This window comes from Felis catus, chromosome B2 (genome assembly GCF_018350175.1).
Source record: "Felis catus isolate Fca126 chromosome B2, F.catus_Fca126_mat1.0, whole genome shotgun sequence".
In the NCBI taxonomy this organism is placed as follows: domain Eukaryota; kingdom Metazoa; phylum Chordata; class Mammalia; order Carnivora; family Felidae; genus Felis; species Felis catus.
In genome coordinates, this window is record NC_058372.1 from 38,003,732 (window position 1) to 38,031,728 (window position 27,997).

A 27,997-nucleotide genomic window follows, 5' to 3' on the forward strand; every position below is an offset into this window, starting at 1 on the left:
AGAGGCAGACTGAACTAGAGACAAAGGCCTATGTGGTAAATTTAGTTAAGAGAAACCCAAACTTAAAACTAAGGAAAATGAGACTTTCTATGCTTGATTTTTTTTTTAAACCACCTAATTTCCCCAAAGTAGCTGTTGCCATCCTTTTCATAACATGATGGCCATAAGGAGACACGCGGCATTTTGGTTTAATGTAAGGTCACTGGACTAGGCCACTCAGAATCATGCTCTAGAAGAATTTTATTGAGGAAGTTTCACACTTGCTTTCTTGTCTGTCCTTCTAATCTCAGAGAGGTTGAAAACATCAGGTAAATTGCCACACAACTTTTGCAATATAAAATTATGATATACAACTCATCACCGTGAGGCTTTAACCACATTTGAACATGTTTACGGTTCAAATAAAACATGTTATGTGGTTTTATATGTCTAACAAAGAAGACTGATGGTTATATCACTGAGATATTTCTGAACCTCTGTTCATTATTTTGTCAAGTAATCTCTGAGGGGAAATATTTTTACCATACCCACACTTTAATAAATTTACTTGAGGCTACTTAATATACAACCCTATTGTGTTCTTACTGTTCCTTAAAGGATTTGCAGTATGTGAGGTGAAACAGAAGAGTTATACTCAACAATTTCTTTTCATAAGAAAAGAGTGTGCTGTACTTAATATATGTAAGCCTCACTTTTAAAAGAGACACAACAATGCACCAGCTAGTTAGGACAGAAATGAAACAGGCTGTCAGCATCAGGAGGGCTATCATCAACTCTCACCCACCAATTCATTTTGGGAAGAATGGTAGAAGTAACAGATGGCATCTGTGAGAACAGTGGTCACATGTGGTATCAGTGCAGAGCCACACTGCCCGAGTCAACATGCACACAGACCCCTGGAAAGTCAGTACACACAGGACTCTGAGAAGATCTACCAAGAGCCACTTTGTAGCATGTCTGAAGCCTTATGTAAGAGAAGGAAGGGTGCTCTTAAGGGTACCAAACTAGCATAAATCCAGAAATATTAAGACTCTTCCTAAGTTGGATCACATGGTCTTCTGGTTCCATAACCAATGTCTGCTGTACATCTTAGGAGATCAAGTATGAGGCAGAGACTCCTGGTTGCCTCCCAGTGGTCACTCCCCCCCTTCTTTCTTAGCAGGCAAACCCCAGATTTTAGCTGGGTACACAGCCAACTACAAGAATTGCATTTCCCTCCTCACTTCCCGCATGGTGTGGCCATGTGACTAAGTTAAGGCTCGAGATCTAAGTGGAAATGGTGTGTGGGACTGGCAATTATTCTCCTCAGAAAAGAACAGCTGCAACCCTCTTGTCCTCTCTCCTTCTTGCTGTCTACAAGGAACATCTTTGCACTGGAGCTCAAGCAGCCATCTTGTGCCACAGGGTGGTGTAAAATGAGAGAAGGTGCCTGGGTCTCCGGTGGTCCTGGAGTTTCCAAGACGGCCTTGGACTGCCTACGTCCAGGTTTCTTTTATGTGAGACAATAAACACTCATCTCTTTAAACCACTATTAAGTTTTTCTGTTACTCACAGATGTATCAATGCCCCATGATTCAACTAGAATGCATGCATATATGTGCAAAATATTACAAAGTGTTTACAGCCTAACACGTAGTAGAAACCTACTGCATGTTAGTTCTTCTTTATCTAGCATAACTACAATCAACCCCAAACATACAGAGACCAGAAATCCATTATTAGACAGATGAACTAGTCGTTAGATACCATAGAAGGACAGGGCCAAAATGTAAACAAGCCCCGTTCTTGTTCTTCACTTTCTATAGTTACCCTTGAATGTCCTCAAGCCTTAAAGATCTCACAGCTATCTTCACATTGTTGTTGTTGTTGTTTTACTTTGTTTTTTTATGGTTTTGTTTACTTTGCCTGTTTACTCAAGGCAGAGATTGATCGGTCCAGTTTGTTTTCTTACCTTATTCTCAGATCACCAGTATCCTGTCCTTTGGCAGAACTTCTCCCCATCTCCAAGTGCTATGGGTAGAGCTACCAATCAGGTTGGGGAGATCTGGGTAAAGAGAGTACCCCCATCATCTAGTGATAGTGATTTGTTTGGGACTGGCCATGCAACTCCAGACCTTCACATGATCATTCTACTGAAGCTAGTAGGCAAGATCAATGTCCTATTTTGAGGGTTGGGGTTCTCCAGGCCTGTTAATTTGGAGCTGCCAGCCACAAGGAGGAAACTGAGACTAGTAACATAAGCCCGTAAATTCCTTTTTCTAGGATTTGAGGTAGGTTTCTATGTCTTGTCATTGAGAAAGTTCTGGAGACTAACAGTAGACTGGTCATTTTTCCATGGTTCAATGATATTAAAGATAAAATAGATTGGGAATCAACAACTTTTTAGGGGCACCTGGGTGGCTCAGTCGTTAAACATCCAAATCTTGGTTTCGGCTCAGGTCACGCTCTCATGGTTTGCGAGTTCAAGCCCCACATCGGGCTCTGTGCTAGGATTCTGTCTCTCCATCTCTCTCTGCCCTTCCCCCACACTTGCATGTGTGCTCTCTTGCTCTGTCACTCTCTCAAAACAAATAAATAAACTTAAGAAAAAACTTTCTAGTATCCATCTTAGGATCTTTCTAGTTTCATAAAATTTTAATTCACATTACTCATATAATATTATGAGTATCACATGGAAACTGGGAAATCTTTGGAGACATGGCTTCATCTAATACAGATATGAAATTACTGTCATGATTTTCAACCTTCTAATTGTACTTAAAGAAGTAATCAAGTTTTTATGTCATATCAACATTTGGAAAATAGTTTCGGTGTGCTATTTAAGCATTTCGTTATTCTGGTGGCTTCTTTGGAAATTCAAATTTTATTGTCCTGATATAAATACTCCCTCTACCAGAAACATACTGATAGCACAGCAACTTTGAGTAACAATTTCTCCCATTAAAGGAGCAATTCCATTTTTTAAGGTAGCATGCAGCACAAGTTTGTTATTAAAAAAAAAAAGGATACTTCCTAGTTTAATAACAACTCTGACTTTGTCTCAATGAGAAAAAAATTTGGTGTTCTCACAATAAACCGAAATTAAATCAGAAGTAAAAGGAATACTGGTTTTCAAAGATCCTAGTGCTTGAAAGTGAGCACAAGCTAGTAAATGCATTTCTACAGAGCTATGAAGAATATTTTATCTCTGAATAAGAGTAATTCCTGACACAATTGCCTACTCACCTAAATTAAGAATGAAAATACAGATACTCCTAAGTGAAAACATACTGTACTTCTATTATCATTTAGATTGAGGCTAAACAGGGTCTCATAGGAGATAAATATTCTTAACAAGCAAATAAAGAATTCAGCCACTGGGGTTTTCTTTTATTTTCAACTGTTTAAGCTTTTATAACAAAGTTTTTAGTGTTCTGGAAGCCTTTTATGGCTACAATTATATGAACAACACGATTTAATTAGCATGCATGAGTATATGATTCTATAATGGGGATTTTCATTAATTAAAATAGCTGGAAATACAAAAGCATTCGCTGTAAACAATTTGAGGAATCAAGAATCTAATTTGCCTATTGCACAACAAAGAAAAACGCACTGCAGTAATGTGAATAATTTTGGCTTGCAGAGCGACTGCACATTTATCTAACAATTTCAGACTTCACTCATTCCACAAACACCGGGTATCTACAGCTTACTAGTGCTTGGGAGTCATCAACAGAACAGAAATTCTACACTCTAATTCTGACATTCTAGCAGATAGAATGCAGATGGATAATGTACAACAGACATAATACACTGGAAAATTATATATGTCAGAAGGTGGTAAGTTCTATAGAAAAAAAAAGGAAAAAGCAGAGGAAGATAAGAGGGTCAGTGACAGCTGGGGAGAGGGACGGGATGCAGTTTTAATCAGGATCATCAGCATGTGCCTCAATAAGAAGGTGACATTTGAGCAAAAACTTTAAAAAGGTGACAGCGTGAACGAAACATGGGTATGTGGGAGAAGATCATTCCAGGCAGAAAAAAACAGCCAAAGCAAAAGCCCTATCTGAGGCTGAAGATTTCTGGAGGGTTAAAACCTGAAACAGCAAAGGGGAGAATATAAGAAAAAAAGAAAAACGCTTTAAGGTAAGTGCCCCTTTGCTTACCAGGGAGAAACAAATCTTGGAAGACTGTTTTGGGTAGAGCTGATTGCATTCTTTGTGAGGCCTAGTGCACAATGAAAATGCAGAGCCCCTTCGTTCAAAAGGAGAAAAAGTGCTGTCAGGGGTATTAAAATATAAAGCTTTTTTCCTCAAAAATATTTTAGTACTTAGAGGGATTATAATTCAAGGGAGAATGGTATTACATGAGTAATGATAAACTTTCAACTTGCAAAAAAATAATAAATTGGCATTATAATTTTATACATATAACACTTTATTATTATATAATGTTTATATAAGATAATTTATATGATAATACTTTATTAATATGTCTTGATCGATCATATAATTTTCCTGGCTTGCTTTTACTACATATTCATTTATTAGGTCATCAAAATTTATATCTTTAGCAACTTCATTTTCTTTTTTTAAGGATTATTTATTTATTTATGTTTAATTATATACAATTTATTGTCAAGTTGGCTTCCATACAACACCCAGTGCTCATCCCAACAGGTGCCCTCCTCAATGCCCATCACCCACTTTCCCCTCTCCCCCACCGCCCCCAACCCTCAGTTTGTTCTCAGTATTTAAGAGTCTCTTATGGTTTGCCTCGTTGCCTCTCTGTAACTTTTTTTTTTTTTAACCCCCTTCTCCTCCCCACCTGGTCTTCTGTTAAGTTTCTCAGGATCCACATATGAGCGAAAACATATGGTATCTGTCTTTCTCTGCCTGACTTATTTCACTTAGCATAACACTCTCCAGTTCTATCCACATTGCTACAAAAGGCCATATTTCGTGCTTTATCATTGCCAAGTAGTATTCCATCGTATATATAAACCACATCTTCTTTATCCATTCAGCAGTTGATGGACATTTAGGCTCTTTCCATAATTTGGCTATTGTTGAAAGTGCTGCTGTAAACATTGGGGTATAAGTGCCCTTACGCATCAGCACTCCTGTATCCCTTGGGTAAATTCCTAGTAGTGCTATTGCTGGGTCATAGGGTAGATCTATTTTTAATTTTTTGAGGAACCTCCATACCATTTTCCAGAGTGGCTGCACCACTTTGCATTCCCACCAACAGTGCAAGAGAGTTCCTGTTTCTCCACATCCTCTCCAGCATCTATAGTCTTCTGATTTGTTCATTTTAGCCACTCTGACCAGCGTGAGGTGGTATCTCAGTGTGGTTTTGATTTGTAGCAACTTCATTTTCAATTGATACAACTGAAAGCTGTTAGCAAATGCAAAATCATAGTTTTTCTTTTTGAAAGTTATTTTTCTTGCAATGAGGACTTTTTGGATCTATTCTCTTAGCAACCTTTAAATATACAATACAGTACCATTAACTATTGTCACCATGGTGGGCAGAGGCGGTCAAAATAATTTCCAGTTATAAAATAAGTAAGTCATGGAGGTATAATATACAAATAATTTTTGATAATTTTTACTTTTGAGAAAGATCTTTACGCTGATACAACTGTTACTGGAGCTATTCCGAGTTATTTTACAGACTATGACAACATTGAAATAAATTTCTTATAAATTATTTCAAAATACAAATTTTAGTATATCTACGCTGACAAATCTCACAAATATGTCTCTAAAAAGACTGACCTCTTCATACAAATCAGTTTCATGTAAGTTTGAATGTAATTTTAAATGCAAATATACTCAATGCATTTATTTTTTTGTTTTTTTATTTTTTAACGTCTATTCATTTTTGAGAGACAGAGCCTGAGTGGGGGAGGAACAGAGAGAGAGTGAGACACAGAATCTATCTGAAGCAGGCTCCAGGCTCTGAGCTGTCAGCACAGAGCACGACATGGAGCTCGAACTCACGGACAGCAAGATCATGACCTGAGCTGAAGTTGGACGCTCAACCAACTGAGCCACCCAGGTGCCCCTACCCAATGCATTTTAATATTTGCTGACATCTCCTGTAACTAGTGAAGGTAAGAACAAGAAACTAAAAGTAGCTTCATAATTTGTGCATACTCCCAAACACCTATTTATATGTTTTATCTCTGTATCTCTGATTACAAGGAAGAATTTAATTTTAAAATTATCTCCCTCATTAATTCATTCATCTGAAGCTTCATAACCAAATAGCGTCCTTTTCTGTTGAATAGATCTTAAATTTAATTTGTTTCTAAGGCTGTGGACATGTGCTTTACTTGCAGCATTTTCAAAGCTGAAAATTCTAACCTATTTGAAGAATTCTACCAACTCTGTGATATGCTTTATGTCCACTTTTATTTTGTAATAGCTTACTGATATAGTTTGCACACTGAGTGCCAGCAGTTCCTGTTCTGGTGCTCAGGCCGGAGCGTTAAATATCAGACACCGCCAGGGCCAGCTCTGGGGACACACAGGACAGCCAGCCTCCCGGAGAAGCCCCTGGGAAGACCCCGCTGTCTTGCTATGATGGCGTTCTGCTGATGTTACGGTGGCCACTCCCGCCATCTAGGTCCGTATCCCAGCGTGACCACCCCCTCGGGGTCCTGTAGCACCCTGGACTGCTCTCAGGTGTGCAGCTGGCCAAATGCTACTAGGTGGGTGCTGCGTGCTATGCCCAAACCCGTGTGCATACCAACTGTCACCTGGACCACAAGCACGTGCACATCATGCTGCTCCAGGGGCCTCCTCTCTTCAAGTATGTGTTCCTTTTCCTACTGGACATCACTTACAAAATGCTAGTTCAAAGATAAAATTATTAGGAACTTCAAGATGGCAACAGTGGGGGCTTAAACCCAGCATGGGGCCCTTCTCAGCGTAGGACATACTGACTGCAAAGCCAAGGTCCATGAAGCCAGCCAGAGCTGGTTCTAGGCCGTCATAAAGAGTTGGGCTTTTTCTCCGAATGAAAGAGGGAGCCACTGAAGGGCTTTGAGCATAGAAATGACACATTTCCCTTGCAGTTACTAGTGAAGAATATAAGTTTGCACTTCACACTAGAGAACTGGACTCAGACTCCTCAGATTCAAGCATTAAACATGACTTACACAACCATCATGTTGCTTTTGACATTCAGTATCATCAAAAAGTAATTTTTTTAAAAAACACTGTACAATCTAAATATACATAGTTTTTATTTTGTCAGTCACATCTCAATGAAATTAGAAGAAAAACTAATTTCTAAATCTTTTATTCAGGCCAACATTAGGTCTAAACAAAGTAGATCAAGTCTACTCATAAAATGTGACCTTGATTTAATTAGATACATTTGGCCACAATGAACAAAAACCAAGGGAAGCAGGGTAACTATGAGAGAATGAAAGCATAAAGAAGCAGGGATTTCCACCAGGCCTCTAGACCACTTGGGACCTTCTCCTTATGTGTCAGTTACAAATTGGCAGAGGCTATGATGACCCACAGCTGTCACCAACGTGTGGTCGACAGTGACCCCTTCAGACTCTCATTCTCTACCTCAGTCTTCCAGCTTCTGCTCCTGCTCCAGCAGTCTGCTTTGTCCAGATTTGCCCAGTTTATTCTGCCCAGAGTGATACTCAAACAGCCCCGGTCCATTTCTATTTGGGTAACACTTTTAGCCTAGATCCACCTGCTAAGCCATGGGAAGCCTTGCATCGTGGCCCTTGACTCAGATTCCTTCTTCTGACCCCATCGGCCACGGCTGCCAGGAACAATGTCACAACCATTAAGAAACTATGGGTAGGACAGTCTTCCCTGATCAGCATCTGTGGGGATGACAGGCTTGGAAACGACATGACTGAACGCTTGCTGAAAATGTCTTCTGACACACAGCTTAACATCTTTCATTTCAGTATATCACCATGGCTGAAATGCTACCAGTCTTGGCCTGATTTTGGTAAACAAGGATCTTTTTTGTATAACAAAAATTCCTCCAAGACAGTTAAGATTTACTTGTAGTGCCTGATATATAGCTAGCACTCAATAAATGTTACCTGAATGAGTGATGAATAATGGTTAATTTAACCTAATTGTTTTCCTCGGAGAATAGCTACATTGAGCGAAGACATTTTATGGACAAAAGAAAGAAACGTCATCTGGAGGACGTGAATATTTGACAATGCACGGGAAAAAGGCACATTGGTGGTTAAAGGGCCACACAGATATCATGGATTCTGGAGTACAGTAAGAAAAAATCCAGGAGATGGGAAGTAAAAGGGAAGGCACAGTTCACTTCCCACACCTGCCTACCTCCAACCCCAAGAGTGGCTGAGACAGAATTGACATCTCAGTTCTGCCCGTTTATAACAACCAGGAGGAAAGAGTCAACACTGTTCAATGTTCATGAAAGTCAAATAGGATGAGGACTGAAAGCTGCCCACTGACTCAGTGACACGAACATCACTGGTGAATTTAGCAAGGGTAATCTCAGTGAAATGCAATGAAATACACAAACCCATTGCTCTGAGATACAGCAATCTGAGGCTCAAAGGACTATGAAAGAAAGACATACTCTGGTGTCAGCTCCACAACCTTACTACTGGGTGACCCTGCAGAAGTCAATTAAATGCTCTGAGCCCCAGTTTTCTCATCTCAAAGGGGAATAACCAGATCTGTCCACCCAGAGGGCTGTAAAAACTAAGTGAGAGAATACATGTGCATCTGCTGTAAGATTAGCAAATCTCTGTATAGGATCAAGTGTATTCTCGTGGTTATCAAATAACAATAAGTTTGTTCATGTTATTTAGCCAGAAGAACATTAAAAATCTGACCAAAAACACCTGGGCAAGCACAAGGGTAGCCAAATTCACTGAGAATGACAGACATTTCTGCTAAAAGAGTTGTGCTCCAAGTAAAGCGACTTTCAAATGAAGAAGATATTTAGATCATGCACTGAATAAATTTACTGCCCTATTTTCCCCAACAATTTAAACAACATATTTTAATTATGGTTGTGCTTTCTGACAGTCAATTGTAAATTCAAATAACTACAGTAAAGATCTTGCCAGCTGTAATCAATCACTACACATTTGTGTAGGCAGGACTTTCCAGAAGGCTTTGCATTCCATTCGCGTTCTTTGTAGATCATTCTTTGGGAGGATAAGAAGGTGAATAATAATAACTAGAAATATCTTTGGATCATCTGTGACTGCATTCTCAAGTCCTGAAGTAAAGATCTCTGAGAAAATTGCCAATTTGTGATCAGGAGAAACCAAATCTAACAAGAGTCAGGGGGGCGGGGGGGGGGGGGAATCCATAAAGAAAAGCTTTATAACTTGGTAAAATCCTGAACTGGAATGAAAAATCTTTGTCTAGAAAAATGCTGGTGAGGAGCCAAAAACGGATGATAGTTAATACTTCCTGAGCACACACTGTGTCCTGGGGCATGTGTTTTTTTGTGTCCAGTTCATTTGATCATCAGGGCAAATGAAGTAGCTATTACGGTGCCATTTCCCCAGGTACAGATGAAAAACAGACACGGAATCAGTAAGTTGCCCAAACCTACACAGCTACCAAGTATTAAAGTTGGGAGACAAAGTCCCCGGTCTTGATGTGTTACACAGTCTCCCTCAACTATTGCTTTACAGAAAGTGTTTAAATTCCTGAAAACTAATCATAACTAATTAATTACCTTAGCCAAATAGTTTCTGATTTCCCTGTTACTTTTTAATTGTCCTGTAAGTGTTGACAACAGAGTGTTAAACCAAGACGGGCATCCTTCTAAGCAGGGGGCCCTGCGCCTGGGGCTCACACCCAGGAAGCCTGCCCTGGCGTTAGGATAAGGTGCTTCCACTTATCTTAGAAAGAAGTGGGGTGTAAATTATAAACAAACACCAAAATTTCAGAACTGTAAAGTTGTTTGGAGTACATCTCAGGTGTCTGGGAAAGATACCACTAAAGAAAGATAGCAATGAGTACCCTTAGGTCATGAAATCTCCAACCTGAGTTTTAGTTACTATAACAGAAGCACTTAGAGGCCTTGTTAAAACAGAATGCTCTGGGCTCGGTCAGTTAAGCGTCTGACTTCAGCTCAGGTCATGATCCTTGTGGTTTGTGAGTTCGAGCCCCACACCAGGCTCTGCGCTCAGAGCAGAGCCTGCTTCGTATCCTCTGTCCTTCTCTCTCTCTGCCCCTCCCCTGCTCACGCTTTTTCTCTCTTTCTCTCTCTCAAAAATAAACAAACCTTTATAAACAAACAAAAATCAAAACCTTCTGATTCAGAAGGTCTGGGTGAGGCCGGAGAATCTGCCTTCCTAACAAGTTCCTAGGTGATATGGATGCTGCCGGTCCAGGGGCCACTTTGAGAACCACCAGACTCAAGAAAAAAGCAGTTATCCATCGGGTTATTTTCATTTCACTGAAAAGGCCTCTGTCCAAGAAACACCGCAGGAAGGAACCAAAAGTAAAACCCATTTACAAGAAACAAAGCTCATCACATCATATTCAGCAAGAAACGGAAGGCTACAGCCCCTGAAGGATAATCCTCTACATACCGATCCTCTCACTCAACAGTTATTCGTTGAGTATCCAATATATACTTGATGGTGTGCTAGGAGCCGGGGACACAGCAGCAAACATAGACGAAGAGTCCTTGCCTTTACAAAGCTCACATTTGAGTGGGCAGAGGCAGGCAATAAACAAATGTAACAAGTAAACACTGTGTCTAGTATGCGTCGGTGTTACACGCTACAAAGAAAGAGAGCACAGGATGGGTAAGCGTGGGGCCGCTGGGGCTGTCATCTTACATAGTGTAGTCACTGAAGGCCTCACTGAGAAGACATTTGAGCAGAGACCTGCAGGACAGGGAGGTAAAGACAGGAGCGAGAGAGAGTTCCGGGCAGTGGGAAGAGCAAGTGCAAAGGCCCTGAGCCAGGAACACGCTTGTGTCTGAGAAAGAGCAATATAAAAAAGAATGTTTTTTATTACTTCTGGACAAGGCAATTTTTCTACTCTCCTCAAGGAATGATGCACAAAATGATACTGAGTATGTGAACTTTGGAATACTGGGAAGAACACACACAGGTAATTTCTCCATTCTGGTGCCACAATGTTTTCGGAACTCAATCTTACATAAAATGTAGTCACAATTAACACCAGTTTTTGTGTCCCTTTTGGGTGTTGTTTTAATCTGTTTCCCTGTCCGGGTGATTTCTGAGGAGAGCAGCCCAGACATTTCCAGGCCACAATGAGCAGAAATGCGGGTGGGCAGTGCAGAAGTTAGCAGTATCCACACCCCTATCTACTCAAGGCTCCCTGTGCCCATTCACACAAATGGCTTCTTACTGCAAGAGCCTGTGGCTCTCTGCCCACACACTTACCCTGTGTGCCATGCTTGTTTAATTCATGTACGGGTGAGGCTACAAGGGCCGAGGTGTCAGCACCCCGGAAGTGGCCCCCAGCCAATAATGGATGGGCGTGGTTACACACAGAGGAGCTGCTTTGGCTCTTGGGTGGGACAGCCCTGAAGCATGTTCTTTGCAGTCTCCCAGAGAACACCAGTGGGTTTGAGTCCCCACTGCCCAAAGTGGTCACCTACTCTTTTCACATACCTAATGATGGCTTCCTTTCCTTCACTGTCTCACTTCCCCCCTCCCCTGCTCATGTGTCCTGGGCTCCCCTCCCCAATACACTACCTTCACACGAATCTTAGCCTCAGGATCTGCTTTATTATTTTTTTTTTAAGTTTTCTAAATGTTTGTTTGTTTGTTTGTTTAGAGAAGGAACAAGCAGAGGAGGGACAGACAGAGAGGGAGACAGAATCCCAAGCAGGCTCCACACTGTCAGCACAGAGCCCAAAGGGCTCTCTCTCATGAACCATGAGATCATGACCTGAGCCGAAATCAAGAGTCAGTCGCTTAACCAACTGAGCCATCCAGGCGCCCCTCAAGGTCTGTGTTAGTAGGAGGCCTGCCAGCATAAGACATGTATCTTCTAGCTAAGGAAACACATCATTGCGAGAGCACCTCTGATCCACTGGTCAGTGTCTTTTATCATCGTTTTAATTTAAGCAATGCTATTTATTTTACCACAGACCCAGTGATTTTCATCACATGTCTCTGCTCTGTCAGAGAGCTCAGATTCCCCACAGCCAAAGTGTTTCATATAACTCTCAGACCATTTTTAGTGGTATCGTATCAAGTGAATCACAAATAGCTTTAACTTACAGTCATCAGTGCAAAATAATGGCTTCATGCAATTTCTTGTATGGTCACTCCTAAGAAGAGACATCCGGATTTAGACTCATTTGTTTTACCTCCAATAGTAAATTTCATTATTTTAAACGTGCATCTTTAGTATATAACCTATGCCTATCCGGTGGACTACCATGCTCTCTGCAAGCTCACTAAATGCGGGTGGCACGGCACTATTATCCTCTCCCTTATTAAGATTTCGGTGGAGCACCTCGAGATCATCACCTTCTATAATTTCAGTGGGTTTTAAAAGCTGACACGTGTTCCTGGTTTTAAGCACAAAGTCATGTTCTCAGTTGCGGATAAAATTTTAAAAGTGCTACAGCTGAAAGTTTGAATTTAAGAACAATAGTGAAATCACAAAAGCTAGAAACGCAATGTTACCAGGAAATTTCAGCATAGCAAGAAATGGCACCAAGCACAGGTACGTGTTTGTGAACAATACATCTGGTGAAGTAAAACCGTGGCCAGAAGTTGAACAGATCTGTGGGAGCCAGTGGGATCTTGTCTAATTTGGTGGTAACCAATGTTTGCTGCTTGAAAGCCAATTTTGAGAAAAATAAAGTGTTTACTGGCAGGGATGTTTTGGTGAATGTCTAATGGAATTAACTTTATTGAGTCCCTTGGGGGAGAAGTTCTAGTCTAATGATTTAGATTACCAAATCTACGAAATAGAAGAACAAATGACACCAAAGGTTTCTCTTTTTATCAAAGTTTACTTGGGGCACCTGGGTGGCTCAGTCCATTAAGCATCCAGCTTCGGCGCAGGTCACGATCCCATCGCTCTTGAGTTCCATTGGATTCTGTGTCCTCCTCTCTCTCTATCCCTCCCCCACTCACACTCTGTGTGTATCTCTCTCTCAAAACTAAACATTAAAAAAATTTTTTAATTAAAAAACATAAAGTTTATTTATTTTGAGAGAGAAAGCCTCCATAATTCAACTTTTCCCCCTATAGGTAAGGTATCATTTCTTTCCCTTTGCTTTCAGGTTTTTTTCCTTTGTCTTGAGTGTTCTGAAGTTTAACTATAACTTGTCCTAGAATGGATTTGAGTTGATCCTGTTTGGGATTTGCTCAGTTTCTTAAAGCTCTAGATTTAGGCCTTTTGCCAAATTTGGGGAATTTTCAGCCATTACTTCTTTGAATACTTTTCAACCCTGCTCTCTTTCTCCTCTCCTTGGGGACTCTGATGACATGAATATTAGATTTTTGCTAGAGTTCTCACGGGTCCCTGAGGGTTTGTTCACTTCGGTTTGGTTTTTCATTTTGTTTTCCAGCCTATTTTCTTTCTATTGTCCATATTGGGTAATGTCTATTGTTACCGCTTCAAATTCATTGATTCTTTTCTCTGACCTCTCCCTCCTGCTGGTTAGCTATCCATCGAACTTTTTATTTCGGTTATTGTACTTTTCAGTTCTAAATTCCCATTTGGTTCTCCTTTAGATCTTCTATTTTTTTGCTGAGACGTTAAATCTTTTCATGTGTTTCAAGCATGTTCATAACTGCTCATGGAAGCATTTTTGTGATAGCTGCTTAAAATCCTTGCTAGGTTATTCCAGACCTATGTTATCTACATACTGGCATCTGTTGATTATTTCTTCTTAGGCAAATTGATATTTTCCAGATTCCTGATATCTCCTATCTGATAAATGATTTTCAACCTATCCTGGGTAGCTTAGGTATGATGTTAATGAGATTCCCGAACATACTTAAATCTTCTTTTGGCATGCCTCCTCTGACAACATGATAGTGGGAGCAGCAAGGTGCTACCTCACCACTGCCAGGTAGGGGTGAAGGCCCAGGCTCCCCACCCAGTCTTCACACTTGTGGGGAGCCCTCATTCCTGTGGGTGGAGGGGAGAATTCAGGCTCCCTTCTAGGCCTCATCTGTCACGCCCCTGGGTAGGACAGGGAGGGGCACCTGGTTGCTGCTCACTGATACCACAGCAGGGTGAGGGAGGCCTTGTTACTGCTGGTTGGTGGTGAACCCCAGGATCCCATGTGACTTCCAATGACAACTTGGGGGAGGGAGAGGGAGAGGGAGAAGCTGTTACCTCCACATGGGGATGAGTCTTCCCACTCCTCGGATACCACCCTGGCAGTGGGGGATGGGGTGCCTCGCGATAGCCAGGCCTTTGTTGTTGGGGTAGGGAGGCGGGATTTTTCCATGGTATCTGGGTGGAGCAGGGCAACTAGTCTCAAAAAGTTTCTGTCTCACTAGGCTGTCCCTTTCCTGGTCCCCTGGGTATAGAGAAAAGACTTTTCTTTCCATTTTTGTCTGAGCCTGTTGGTGTTTCTGGGTTGCCAGTTTTGCCAGCATCTAGTCTGGGACACATGAGGCAAAACACACACACACACACACACACACACACACACACACACACACACACACACCCATGTCATTCCTCAGGTCTGGAGGTCCCCTGGCCAGCCTACCTTCTCAGAATCTTCTCATATTTCTTTTACATATAATGCCCAGAGTTTTTACTTACACTTAGTGAAAGGAGTAGAGAGAAGTGTGTTTACTTCATCTTGGTCTGAAGCCATAAGCTACTGGACATATTTTTAAAGTGGAAAAGAGTACATATGTCTAATTTTTTCAACACTTAGACTGAAGAAGGTGTCGAAGTTCACATAGTACATATTTCTTCCAGCCTCAAAATAATCCTGTAAACTTGGTATTGTTGGCATCTCCCTTTCTCCGAGGGGATGACTGATTCAGAAGTGACAGGTCTGACCCAGAGTCTCAGGGTAAGTTTGTCACAGGGCTGAGGCCAGAATCAGATTATTCCACTGATGCCACATTGTTTGAGCCAGAGGGGGAAGAAGCATGAGTCCACAATAAGATTTCAGTTTATGTGTGTAAGTACTCTTTTGCACCTTCTCTTCTACCCCATTCTGGCCTCCCTGTCTCTGCTCATGCAGCAGGACTGGGCAAGCTATACAACCAACAGCATTGGCACCAGGACCTATTTCTTAGAGCCACAGCTACAGCCCTGAGGGGCGTGGCCCTGGCCCTACCGGGAGGGAGTGTGGGCTGTCCCTCCCACAAGAAAACGCCTTCTCCCAAGCCCTGCCCCACCCAACCCCCCCCCACCCCAACCCCAGCAGGTTCAAGTACTCTCAAAAGTCCTTCTCCAAGTCTGTGGTTGTAACCCTGGGAGGTTGCTTTTTCCCTTCAACCTCTACTCAAAATAAACTGAAAGGCTGCACTTGGTGTTGTTCAACCCTGGTGAAATCAAAGGTTAGAAGAACTGGTTCGGAGTGACTAATAGCGTTTCCAAAACGAGTCTGGCTGGACTTTTTGCACTGCAGGTGCTACGGCTGTCCAGGCCCAGCTATGGGGCCCTCTGTCTTTGGTACAACCAGCCCCCCTCACGGTGTGCACCCTATTCGTTTTGGTCAAACCGCGTTCCTCTAAAACACTAGATTTCCAGATTGCTCCAAAAGCACTCACTGCACATAAAATTTCCCACACCCCAAGCTTTTAGGTAACACATAAGATTGGCTGAAGACCTGGGATTCTTTTTGGTTTTTTGTTTGTGTGTTTTTGTTTTTGTTTTGCTGTTTATTTATTTTTGAGACAGAGTGTGAACAGGGGAGGGGCAGAGAGAGAGAGAGGGAGACACAGAATCTGAAACAGGCTCCAGGCTCTGAGCTGTCAGCACAGAGCCTGACATGGGGCTCGAACCCACGAACTATGAGATCAAGACCCCAGCCGAAGTCGGGCGCTTAACCAACTGAGCCACCCAGGCACCACAAAGACCTGGGATTCTTTTGAATTTCAAGTGCATGTGATGGGACCTCAGAAAAGTTTAGACTTCAACATTCTCTCCTTAAATTTTTCACTAAAATTCACCCTCCAGGTGATGATTCACCCTCCAGGATGATGTGCCAGGTTTGGCTTGTGGCTTCAGGCATCCCCTGATAGACCACCACATCCTCCCAAGAGAGATGCAACCCAGCTGGAGAAGAATAACACTGAGTGAGATATCAAATAAAATCACAAGTTCCTTACACCTGAAATGAATATAATATTGTATGTCAACTATACTTCAATAATAAAATTAAAAACAAAAAACTACAAGCTCTTTCATATGGTGCAATACCATATACTACACACACTTGCGCAGCTACTAAATTTTATCTTTATAAAAAATTAGTCCAAAGCCAATGAGTGAATTAATATGATAAAAGGCTGATTTTGCATAGGATATATTTCAGAAAAATCAAAGTTCAAAAGAGGAAGAATGATAAAATGCTTCCTAGGGGGGATGTACTAAATAATAAACAACTAACCACAAAGATTCTTTTACTTAATTTCCAGTGACACAAATGTAAAGTTTTATAACTTCTCACCACTGGCATGCAGTTCTGTAGTCATGCAATCACGTCACTTTTTGACTTAAGTAGGAAAAGATGAGTCTAAATTAGTAAGGCTCCTGAATTACACAACTTTAGAAAGAAATAGCACTAATTTTATTTACCTTTAATTGTATACAGTACCAGGATTAAGCTACAATGGGTTAACCCAACAGAACAGCCTTCAAAGGGCCGAGTTGAGTGGCTGGATTTTTGTTGAGCATGTATTCCTGAAGACTAATCTTCATGGGGGAATAGCAAGTATTTCTTAAAAGCATCAAATATCTGAGGGAAATATGTACCTGAGGGAAATATGTATCTGAGGGAAATATGAAATATGAGGAAAGCAATAGTAGAGCATAAACATTAAAAAAAAAAAGGTATATAGAAAAAAAGCCAATTCAAAGGAAGATAATAATTGTCTTCAGAGTGAAAAGGAAGGATATCATATCAATAAACAAGAACAGACTTTGTTTCCATCTCCTAGAAGTGAAAAATAAAATTGCTAAAATTAAAAATGTGAGAGGCAGGTGACAAAGAATGAAAAGCACAGCTGAAAAGGAAATTACCATGCTAGAACACTGAGCTAACAAATTCTTTCAGGACTCAGAACCAAAAAACAAAGAGATGGGGACTATGAATGGACAGTTATAATATTGGGAGGAGAGAAGTGCTAGTTATAGAAACAGAAGTTCCAAAAATAAGTTGGAGGGAAGGGAATTATTGTGTTAAATACTAAAGATATTAACAGTGTGATAACCTAACACTCGAGCTTGAATATGTAAAGTTTTCAGACAGAAATGGCTGAATGAGACAAGAATACATGAACACATGAAAAAATAGCCATACCTAGACTATCAAGGGATTCACTGATATGAAATTCCATTAAAAAAAGAACAAAATCCAAACATCCTAAAAACTTCCAGAAAAGAAAAAAAAAAAAAAAAAGGCATTTCCTAAGAACTAAGATACAGATTGGCATTGACATCTCTTCAGCAACACTTCTGGCAAAGAGGCAATAGAGCAGTGTCTTCACAGTTACAAGAGAAAGAAAATTGTTTTTAAGTTTATTTATTTATTTTGAGAGAGAGCGAGCAAGTGGGGGAAGGATAGAGACAGAGGGAGAAAGAGCATCCCAAGCAGCACAGAGCCCGACGTGGAGCTCAAACCTATGAACCATGAGATCATGACCTGAGCTGAAGTCGGACGCTTAACCAACTGAGCCACCCAGGCGCCCCATGAGAAGGGAATGTTTAAGCTAGAATTATTGTATACCCAAATTCCATTTTAACTGTGAAAGGGGATGAAAAGCTTCCAAAAGTTCCTCAGTCTTGAACTCTCTAAGAAATTATTACCAGCCATACTCAAAAGGAATCCAAGAAGTAGACATAAATATAAGAAACAGTGATGAGCAAAGAAACAAATATTAACTCAGAGATAAATATGAATAAAGGCTGATGATAAAAATGATGAACAACAATCCAGAATGCAGTTACCAGCTGGTCCCAACACTGGAGATCGTAAAAGGAGGAAAGGCAAAGTGAAAGTGTGTGAAGTGAGAGACAGGGGGAGAAACTTTAGATATTGAGGGGAAAACAAAAAACAAAACAAAACAAAAGAATGAGTTTAAATATCTGAACTTCAACAACACTGGAGTGGCTGAAGTACAATGTACACCTTGAGGGAGAAAATGGATATCAGCAGCAGTGACAAGTACAGTCAAACCAGCAAACAGCAAAAGAGGAAAAAATGGAAAGTATGGTAAGTGGAAAAAATAAATTAAAATCAGAAGAATGGCTCCAAACATCATTATCATAATCATAATAGATACAAACAGGTTCAAATAGCCAATTACAGGTCAGGGGCTCTGAGTGTGGCTGAAAAGCAAAGGCCAGCTATCTTTTACTTAGATAGTAAAACAAAAGGTCACAGGGAAGTTGAATTAAGAGATCGAGAAAGATAAACTAGATAAAGGCTAACAGAAAAAAATAAAATAGCAAAAATATTTTCAGGAAAAATGGGATACAAGGAGGTAAGTACTAAAAAGGACAAAGAGGAATGCTTCCTATTGCTGAAAGATAGGCTCCACTAGGAACAACTTGGGCAGCCTGGATGAAAATGCCTGTCATTCTTGAAATTTCATCATCATCGGATTGGGTGTCATTGTCAAGTCAGTGAACAAAACAAATCCCAGCCTTTGTGGAGCTAGAGAAGGATGGACCAGAACACTAATAAACAACCCAACTAGGTAGTATGTCAGATGGTGATAAGTGCTAAAAAAAATAAAATGGGGAAGGGTGAAAGGGAGTGCAATTTCAAATGCAGCTAATAAAGGAAGGCCTTCCTAAGAAGCTGACAAAGGAGCAAGACTTCAAGGACAACCATGCAGATCTCTGAAGGAAGATGATTCCAGGCCCAGAGACCCAACAAGAGCTGGAGGGGAGGTGGGCTCAAGACGGAAGAGCTCATTAGTAATGAGAAGAAATACCAGACATCCAGGAAACCGAAACGAAGGCTCCCTCCCTGAATGATTTTAGGAAATTTCAAAATGAGGTCAGCTATCTGAGAAATGACATAACCCAAAAGATGACTAAAAGGAAGAGAATTTTAGACAAGTGTGACATCCAGTCAAGGAGCTCTGAATTTTTTTTCAAGTTTATTTGTTTTGCGAGAGAGAGAGAGAGAGAGAGAGCACAAGCATGAGCAGGGGAAGGGCAGAGAAAGGGGATGAGAAGGAGAACCCCAAGCAGGTTCCGCACTGACAGCCCCAATGTGGGGCTCAAACTCCTGAACCACGAGATCATAATCTGGGCCAAAATCAAGAGTCAGAGGCTTAACCAACTGAGCCACCCAGGCACGCCAAGGAGATCTGAATTTAACCTAAAGAGGTTATTGAACTGTGACTGTAACTAAAATAGCCGAAGCCTACTCAACTGTATTTCACCCACCGTGGAGAAAGATTGTATTAAAAGAGAAAGACTTAGGGGCGCCTGGGTGGCGCAGTCGGTTAAGCGTCCGACTTCAGCCAGGTCACGATCTCGCGGTCCGTGAGTTCAAGCCCCGCGTCAGGCTCTGGGCTGATGGCTCAGATCCTGGAGCCTGTTTCCGATTCTGTGTCTCCCTCTCTCTCTGCCCCTCCCCCGTTCATGCTGTGTCTCTCTCTGTCCCAAAAATAAATAAACGTTGAAAAAAAAAAATTAAAAAAAAAAAAAAAAGAGAAAGACTTAGTTTGAGTAAGATTCATAAAACAAAGGAGTTTGAAAGACAAAAGGTGACAATGAGTTTCCAGCAATATCTGTGGGAGAGGGTACACCGATTAGTGGAATTAAAAATGGGTCTACTTAGCAGGTATAGATCTTCCTCCACCTACAATGAGGTTCCATCCGATAAACCCACAGTAAGTTGAAAATACCCTAAGTTGAAAATGCACTTAATACACCTAGCTTACCGAATATCATAGCTCAGCTTAGCCCACCTTCAGTGTGCCCAGAACCTTAATTAGCCTACAGGTGGCTGAAAACATCTACCACAAAGCCTGTTTTATACTAAAGTGTTGAATACCTCATGTAATTTATTAAGTACTGTGCTGAAAGTGAAAAACAGAATGGTTATATGGGGACAGAATGGTTGTAAGAGCATTGGTTGCTGACCCTTGTGATCGTGTGGCTGACAGGGAGCTGTGCTCGCTGCCTCTGCCCAGCATCGTGAGAGAGCACTGTGCTGTGTATCCCCAGCCCGGGAAAAGGTCAAAATTCGAAATTCAGAATAGGATTTCTACTGAATGCCTATCACTTTCACACCACCCTAAAGTTGACCAATCATTAACTGAACCATCCTAAGTTGGGGACTGTCTGTACATTTTTTATTGTAAGCATAAAGACAGATGTATTTGGGGATTATGAGATCATCAAAATTATCCAACTAATGTCAGGATCAGAAAATAACCTTAAGTAGTAGTAGTTTCCCATACAGATTCCCTACAAGAGGAGACCGTGCTTATCAAAGGTCCCAAAGAGACGTTGAGCGTCTGGTCCCAAAGAGACTTTGCCAATATATACCAATACAATGGCATTCTGATTTATTGGGTATTCTCATGTGAGCTTGGTTCCAACGGTCAGTAGCCTAGAACTGTCTAAATATGTAGAAACACAAGGGATGTAAGAACTAAGGACCAAGTTTGAAAAGTAGTTATTACACTGAGGTACAGCTGGGTCAACCATTAGTAGGCCTCCCAGGTGTCACCCATACCTCATCCTTCATCCCTCCCAACCATATGTTTGAAATGCTGTATTGATGAAAGAGCCCTGCAGTTAACAGAAACCACCCAGGAGTCCACCACCACTAGCCATGCAATCCTGAGCACGTCACTTAATCTCTCCAATCCTCAGAGAGGTATGTATCTTTTAAAATGGGAGTAATAGTGGCTATTCTGTCTATCTCCTTGGTTTGTTTTGAGGCTCAGCTTCTAAATCTAAAACAAACAGCTACATGGATAGAAGGTATTAATACTATCATCATGACATGCCCTGTAGCCTGAGTATATAATTGATACACCGAAGGACATTACCACAATTATCTGAAAATTGAAGACAAGATGAAAACCACTAACCCATCGAACAAAACATAGGAAATCCTACCTCTCGGCAACTGGTTTGGCAATGTTTTCAAAAATGGTCTCCTGGTTTGCACCCTGATCAAAAATTCTTTGAAATCTGCAAATATGAGAGTGGTGATTATTTCAAGGCTGAGCTTCAAACACAATTGGATTAATACTTTCTTCCCAAAAGCTTTGTAAATGACCCCATATTTACATCACTGGGCTTACCTAACCTAACACAATGTTTGCCCTGTAGTCCCAACCACACTGCACTGTTGTACCCCTGTATACACATGGTGGGTAAACAGTATTGCTTTGACAAGATCTGCACAATAAATCCCTCTGAAAAACTGCAGCAGCTTTGAACCAAATAATAAACTGTGTGTTCTTTAGGTCTCAAGAGGGACAGTGTCTGCAACTGGCATCAAATTCAAATCCAGATAAGTGCGTGAAATGGAAACTCAAGAACAGGATGTAAACACCCAAAGAACTTCTGATGTCTGACCTGTAAGGGAAGGACACAGCTGTGAAATGTATGATTATAGAACTTAGTTTTAAAATCGTGAACTGAAGTTGATTTTCCATTAATGGGCGCTGCCTCCGTGACTTAATTTGCAGGATAGTTTTGTCCCATTTGGTTGATCGTGAATCAAAAGTCAAAAAGTAAATGAAGACAGACCTGTCCTGCAAAGAAAAGGCTTTATCAGATTGGCCAGGCCAGGGCCTCGGGGAGGTAGAATGGTGTCAATGCTGCTCTTCTCCCAATGGCACTGAGCTTGGTACAGGGGCACAGGCACAGTGGGAAACTTGGGGTAGGAGACACATAATATTCTTTTATAGTGTGGGAAGGTGCTACCAGCAAGTATGGTCCTCATTACAAGATCATGAACAGGGGTGCCGGGGTGTCTCAGTGGGTTAAGCGTCTGACTCCTGATTTTGGCTCAGGTCATGATCTCACAGTTTGTGAGTTCAAGCTCCGCATTAGGCTCTCTGCTGTCAGCGTGGAGCCCATTTGGGATTCTCTCTCTTCCTCTTTCTCTTGTCCTTCTCCCACTCACATACTGTCTCTCTCTCTCTCTCTCTCTCTCTCTCTCTCAAAAATAAATAAACATTAAAAAAAGATCACAAAGAAAGTAAGAGAGAGAGAAATGGGGAAGGAAAGGAGGAGGGGGAGTAAGGGAGAGAAAGAAGAGAAGCATAAACAAATAGGACAAATGTTAACAATTGGTGAATCCTCTACCAAGCGTAGAGGAGAGGCAATCGCATTATTCTTCTACCTCTCCTGCGTATTTAAATTTGTTCAAAATCAAAATTAGGGGTGGTGTGGCTTTAAAGCAAAACCTGTAAAACAAACATGTTGAGGGCATCTGAAGCAGCTTTCAGAGTGGCTTAGGAACCTTTGGTCTACGTGTCTCACTTGTGACTCACAAGTGAGTCGGACACATGTTCAATTACAGTAGAGACTACATGAAATGTGGGACTATTTGCACTATGAAGGAGTTCAGAAGGATGCCTGGAGATGGGTGGGAAATCTAAATGGAATGAAATTCATTGTCTTTAATCAACGTTAACTTCAAAAGTTCCTTAGAGCTTCTCAACCTCCCTTTTGAAGAAGCAAACAATGAAACCATACAAAGAGAGACTGTCAGACCCTCTGGCTACCATGTCATTTTGCAAGCAAGATTTTATCTTAGACAGTAGTACTTACCAACTGTGCCCAGAATACTCAAAACCCATGAGGTGCACCCCTTCGGATATGAATGCTGACCTAACACCGGGGACATGGCTGTTCAAATGCTCACCTGAGCACAGACTTAACAGCGCTTTTGAGGATGATGATGATAAGGCCAATTTGCTTCTTTAACCAGGCTGGTGATGCCTGAGGGAATCAGTCAGCCATTCCCAACTCCACCTCCCTAATAGGAATCACATCCACCGCCATGCAAAGAGATGGCAGGCATTTCAATAAATCATACAATGTTAATTAAAGACCAAATATCATCATCCCAAAATATTTTATTTTATATAATGTAGTTACATAGTAATTTGAAGAGCCATTATGATCAACTAGCTTCTGAAAACCACGGAAGAACAAAATAGAACCATAGAGCTTAAGAAGTTCGGTGGAATCTTTAACAGAGGAGGAACCTGAGGCCCAGGGAGATAAAGCAATTTACGCATGGCCCTGGAGCTAATCAATAATGCTCCCTGAGACAAACCTTAAGTGTCCTGATTCCTTGGAGGTCCTTTCACTTACCAGGAAGTTGCATAGGCTCTTTGTAAATTTCAGGGCAAATCTGGCACAGGCTCATCTCTTCCCGTCCCAAACTTGCTCTTACTGACCCTCCTCATCCTAGCAAACAACAGCTCCATCCTTCCGAAAATTCAGTCCAAACCCCTTAGGGCACCCTTGACCCCTCTCCTTCCATTACACTCTATATCCAACCCATCGGCCAACTCTGTCAGCTCTAACCTTCAAAATACATCTAGCATCCACCTATTTCTCAACATTTCCACTTGCTACTACTCCAGCCCAAGCTACCATAGTTTCTTGCCTGGTCTCTCTTGAAACAGCTGTCCGAGTAGAATCTTACGGTCTATTTTCACATGCCAGGAGAAATGATCCTGCTAAAATGTAAGTGAAATTATTTCATTCTTCTGCTCAAAACCCTCCGTTACCTTCCCATAACGTTTTGGGAAGAAAAAGCTTACGATGACTTTTCCCCCAAAAGAATCCTTACAGTGACTTACAGGGCTCCCTACGATCTGGTCACTCTGTCGCCCCTTTAACCTTCTTCTTCCCCTCTCTCCCCATTGCTCACTCTCCTGCAGCCACACAGATCCCTTTACTCTGCCTCAGACATGCCAGCACTCTCCCACCTCAGGGACTCGCTCTTCACTCTTCGCATCTCCTTGGCCTGGAATCCTAATCCCTCAGATAGCTGAATGTCTGACTTCCTCCCCTCCTTCAAGCTCAACTAGCAGCTTCCTATAACACCTTCCCTGACTGCCCTATGAACACTGGAACCATCCCTCCCCTTTGCTGCCCCTCTTCCCGGCACTCCTTCCCCAGCCTGACATAGGTTTTCTCCATGGCATTTTACACTTTCTGATATATACTGCACTTCTGATCTGCCTAACCACCTCCTCGCACTAAAATGTAAGCACCATGGGAGCAGGGCCTTTGCTGCGCTCCCTGCTGTATTCCTAGCCATTATAAGGCATACAGTGGAGGGTCAATAAATATTGGTTGATTGAATGAATGAATTTTCTAGGGAAAAAACACCCTTAAAATGCTGAAATATTTACCTCCGAACATGGGTTAAAGTTAAATACTTTATTAATCTCTTTATTTAAAATACTAAAGCCAATATCTTTAATCTAGAGACTTTGAAAGAATGAATAAGAGGATTAAAAATAAGCAGATAGGGACATCTGGGTGGCTTAGTCACTTAAGCACCTCACTCTGATTTCAGCTCAGGTCATGATCTCACGGTTGTGAGTTCGAGCCTCACATTGGGCTCTTCACTGACACTGTGGAGCCTGCTTGGGATTCTCTCTCTCTCCCTCTCAATCTCTCTCTCTTCCCCTCCCCCACTCATGCTCTCTCTCACTCTCTCCTTTGAAGTAAATAAATAAACTTTAAAAATAAGCAAATAACACTTTTTCTTTTTTTGTTTTTTTTTTTAATTTTTTTTTAACGTTTGTTTATTTTTGAGACAGAGAGAGACAGAGCATGAACGGGGGAGGGGCAGAAAGAGAGGGAGACACAGAATCCGAAGCAGGCTCCAGGCTCTGAGCCATCAGCCCAGAGCCCGACACGGGGCTCGAACTCACAGACCGCGAGATCGTGACCTGAGTTGAAGTCAGATGCTTAACCGACTGAGCCACCCAGGTGCCCCACTTTTTCTTTTTTAAAAAGCTTATTTGTTATTTATTTTGAGAGAAAGTGTAAGTGAGTGTGTGCAAGTGGGGAAGGGGCAGAGAAAGGGAGAGAGAGAATCCCAAGCAGGCTCCATGCTGTCCCACACAGAGCCCAATGCAGGGCTCAAACTCATGAACCAGGAGAACATGACCTGAGCTGGTGCCCCAGCAAATAACACTTTTTCAATGAACATGTTTAAAAGCACTATTTGTACCTACATAATAGAAAAAATACTTTGGAAAGGGCCCATAGAGACATGGCCCATCGCTTCCTAACAATCACATAGAATCATGCTGATTAAACTGTTTCAGCAAACTGTGGCTTTTTAGAGACGGTCTTTGCCCAGCTGTCATGAAAGCCCAAGTAGGGTAGCATGCTTACATCAGTGGGAAATGGCCCACTTCACAAAAAATAAGTCATGTTTTATAAGCCTACTCCTTAAAGAAGACAACGAAAGGCAACGGGAAGCCAAAAAGACAGGGTGAGGACCACCTCACTCTGCAACCGCGTGCTAGCGATCCCACCTTTGCTTATGATACAAGGAGACACAAGCAGATGGGGTACAGGTGGGAGGAGAAATATATAAATGAGGCACAAAGGGTAGGCTGTCAAGACCAAAGAGAACTTACACGAGACATACATAAATAAAGAGGAATAAATAAGAATTAGAGAAAGAGAGAACCATAAACAATATCTGGATGGGTTTTATGCAAAGCTCAAGAGCAGAAACTATTAAAACAGGGCCCGTGCAAATAGCCTGGGAAGAGGGGCACCGGGGGGGCTCAGCTGGTTAAGCGTCTGACTCTTGGTTTCAGCTCAGGTCATAATCTCATGGTTCATGAGATCAAACCCCATGTTAGGCTCTGTGCTGACAGCACTGAGCCTGCCTAGGATTCTCTCTCTCCCTCTCTCTCTGCCCCTCCCCCCACTCTCTTTGTCTCTCAAAATAAATAAATAAACATTAAAAAAAAAAAAAAAAGCAGACTGGAGAGAAATGCAAGACAGCAATTAGGATTCTTTCAGCAGGACCCAGAAATCCACTCCCTAAATTCAGGCGGAGATCAAATATGGCTTTAACTTGGGCTCAAACTGCTTTAAAAGTCAAAAGTAGGCATGAAAGAAACCAGCACAATCTGAAACTACACAATAAAGGCAGCACAAAGTAGCCCAAACCGCACCCCCCCCACCCGCCCCAATTCAAAGACTGGCTACTCATAGAGAATCTGGACCAAAGGCACTGATGACAATCCAGGGGTGGCTGTTGGGTACGTTGCACCTGATCCCTACAGTTCAGCAGTGTCCAAAAGAAATATCATGCAATCCATAAATGTGCGTATATATGTAATTTAAAATTTTCCAGTAGCCACTGTTTTCTTAAGAAAGAAACACGTAAAGTTAATTTTAATAATCTGCTTTGAATCCAATATATCCCAAAACGTAACCATTTTTTTTTTAATGTTCATTCATTTCATGAGAGAGAGAGACACACAGCACAAGTGGGGAGGGGCAGAGAGAGAGACAGACACAGAATCCGAAGTAGGCTCCAGGCTCTGGGCTGTCAGCACTGGGCCTGATGCGGGGCTCGAACCCACAAACCGCGAAATCATGACCTGAGACAAAGTCTGACGCTTAACCGACTGAGCTACCCAGGCGCCTCCCAAAGTGTTAATCATTTTAATATGCAATCAATATGAAAAAATTCTTGTGATGTTTTACATTCTTCTTTTTTTGTTCACGCTAAGCCTTCAAAACTCCTTGATCTATTTTATACTTAGAGCACATCCCAGTTCAGGCAACAGCTACATTTCAAGTGCTTAAGAGCTACCTGTGGGCTAGTGGTCACTACCTTAGACAATACCGATATGGAGCATACATACGGGCATATGAGGTCCACATATCATTTATGTTGTGAAGAAGGTTCATCTATACAGGGCACATAAGTTCTTACTTTAATAAAGTTTAGTCCTACACTGAGCTTCCTGTAAGTGTCAAACCATAGTAGGCCACGTAGGAAAAGGACAACACTAGATAAGCAGATGCAGCAAAGCAAGGCTGGGATCTTGGGACAGCATCTTGGATAGAGAAATACACCCTCTTTTCAACTGTAGGCACAGCAATGAAAAGACAATTTGAAATCTACCTACTGGAGGAGATCGAGAACCACACTACACTCTCCCTGAGAAATAGTACTAATGCTTTCACAGTGGATATTAATGCACCACAAGAGTTCCATAGTGAAACACAAATGAAAGAGAACGATAAACTTACTTAAATTTGTAGCTTTCTCGCTTATTATTCACAAATCCATCTGCCAAATCGTGAGGTACGATAATTTCCAAGCTAGGTGTTAATTTTTCATCTTCATCTATGGAATAAATCTGCAAACATGAAGACAACCAATGAACATATCACGGTAAAATTAAGGCTTGAACTATGAACATGTTATCATGATAGGCATTGTGATTGTACAAAAATTATACTTTCAAGATAGACCATAACATAGCATAATTTGGATACTTTGCCTCTGAATTGTGTGCAGACTCAAACAAATATATAGAACTGGAAAAGAGGTAAAACCTAAATTGGTGCTCTACCCAAGCTCAGCTCACCTTTGAATGATCTAATATTCCAATTTGAGCATTTGAGTGTCTCTGTCATAGAGAAACTAATAGTTCTGAAAGCAGGACATCAATCTAAGTACTGCTCTGGAATTATGTACCAGAAATTAACATCTTACTACAACCAACAAGCATTTCTGAGCATTTACAAAGTGGCCGAGGCAGATCAAAGCACTGGGTCTGGGACTTCTCAGGGAGCTCACAAGAATGCTCTAATTCAAGTTATAT

The 27,997-nt window shown here is 41.5% G+C and overlaps 1 protein-coding gene across 5 annotated transcripts in view; it reads right to left on the reverse strand.

Moving 5' to 3' along the window:
* The window catches only part of KIF6 (kinesin family member 6), a 386,490-nt gene that overhangs the window by 354,609 nt on the left and 3,884 nt on the right, over nucleotides 1-27,997 (reverse strand). For 3 of the 5 annotated variants that reach the window (XM_006931669.5, XR_006597732.1, XR_006597731.1), the window contains exons 2-3: nucleotides 27,420-27,529; nucleotides 21,267-21,341 (exon numbers count right to left, since the gene is read on the reverse strand). In XM_006931669.5, the coding sequence (XP_006931731.1) occupies nucleotides 21,267-21,341; nucleotides 27,420-27,529 (185 nt within the window). The remainder of the gene's footprint in view (nucleotides 1-21,266; nucleotides 21,342-27,419; nucleotides 27,530-27,997) is intronic. The other 2 variants (XM_019830554.3, XM_045057492.1) reach the window with 2 other exon arrangements.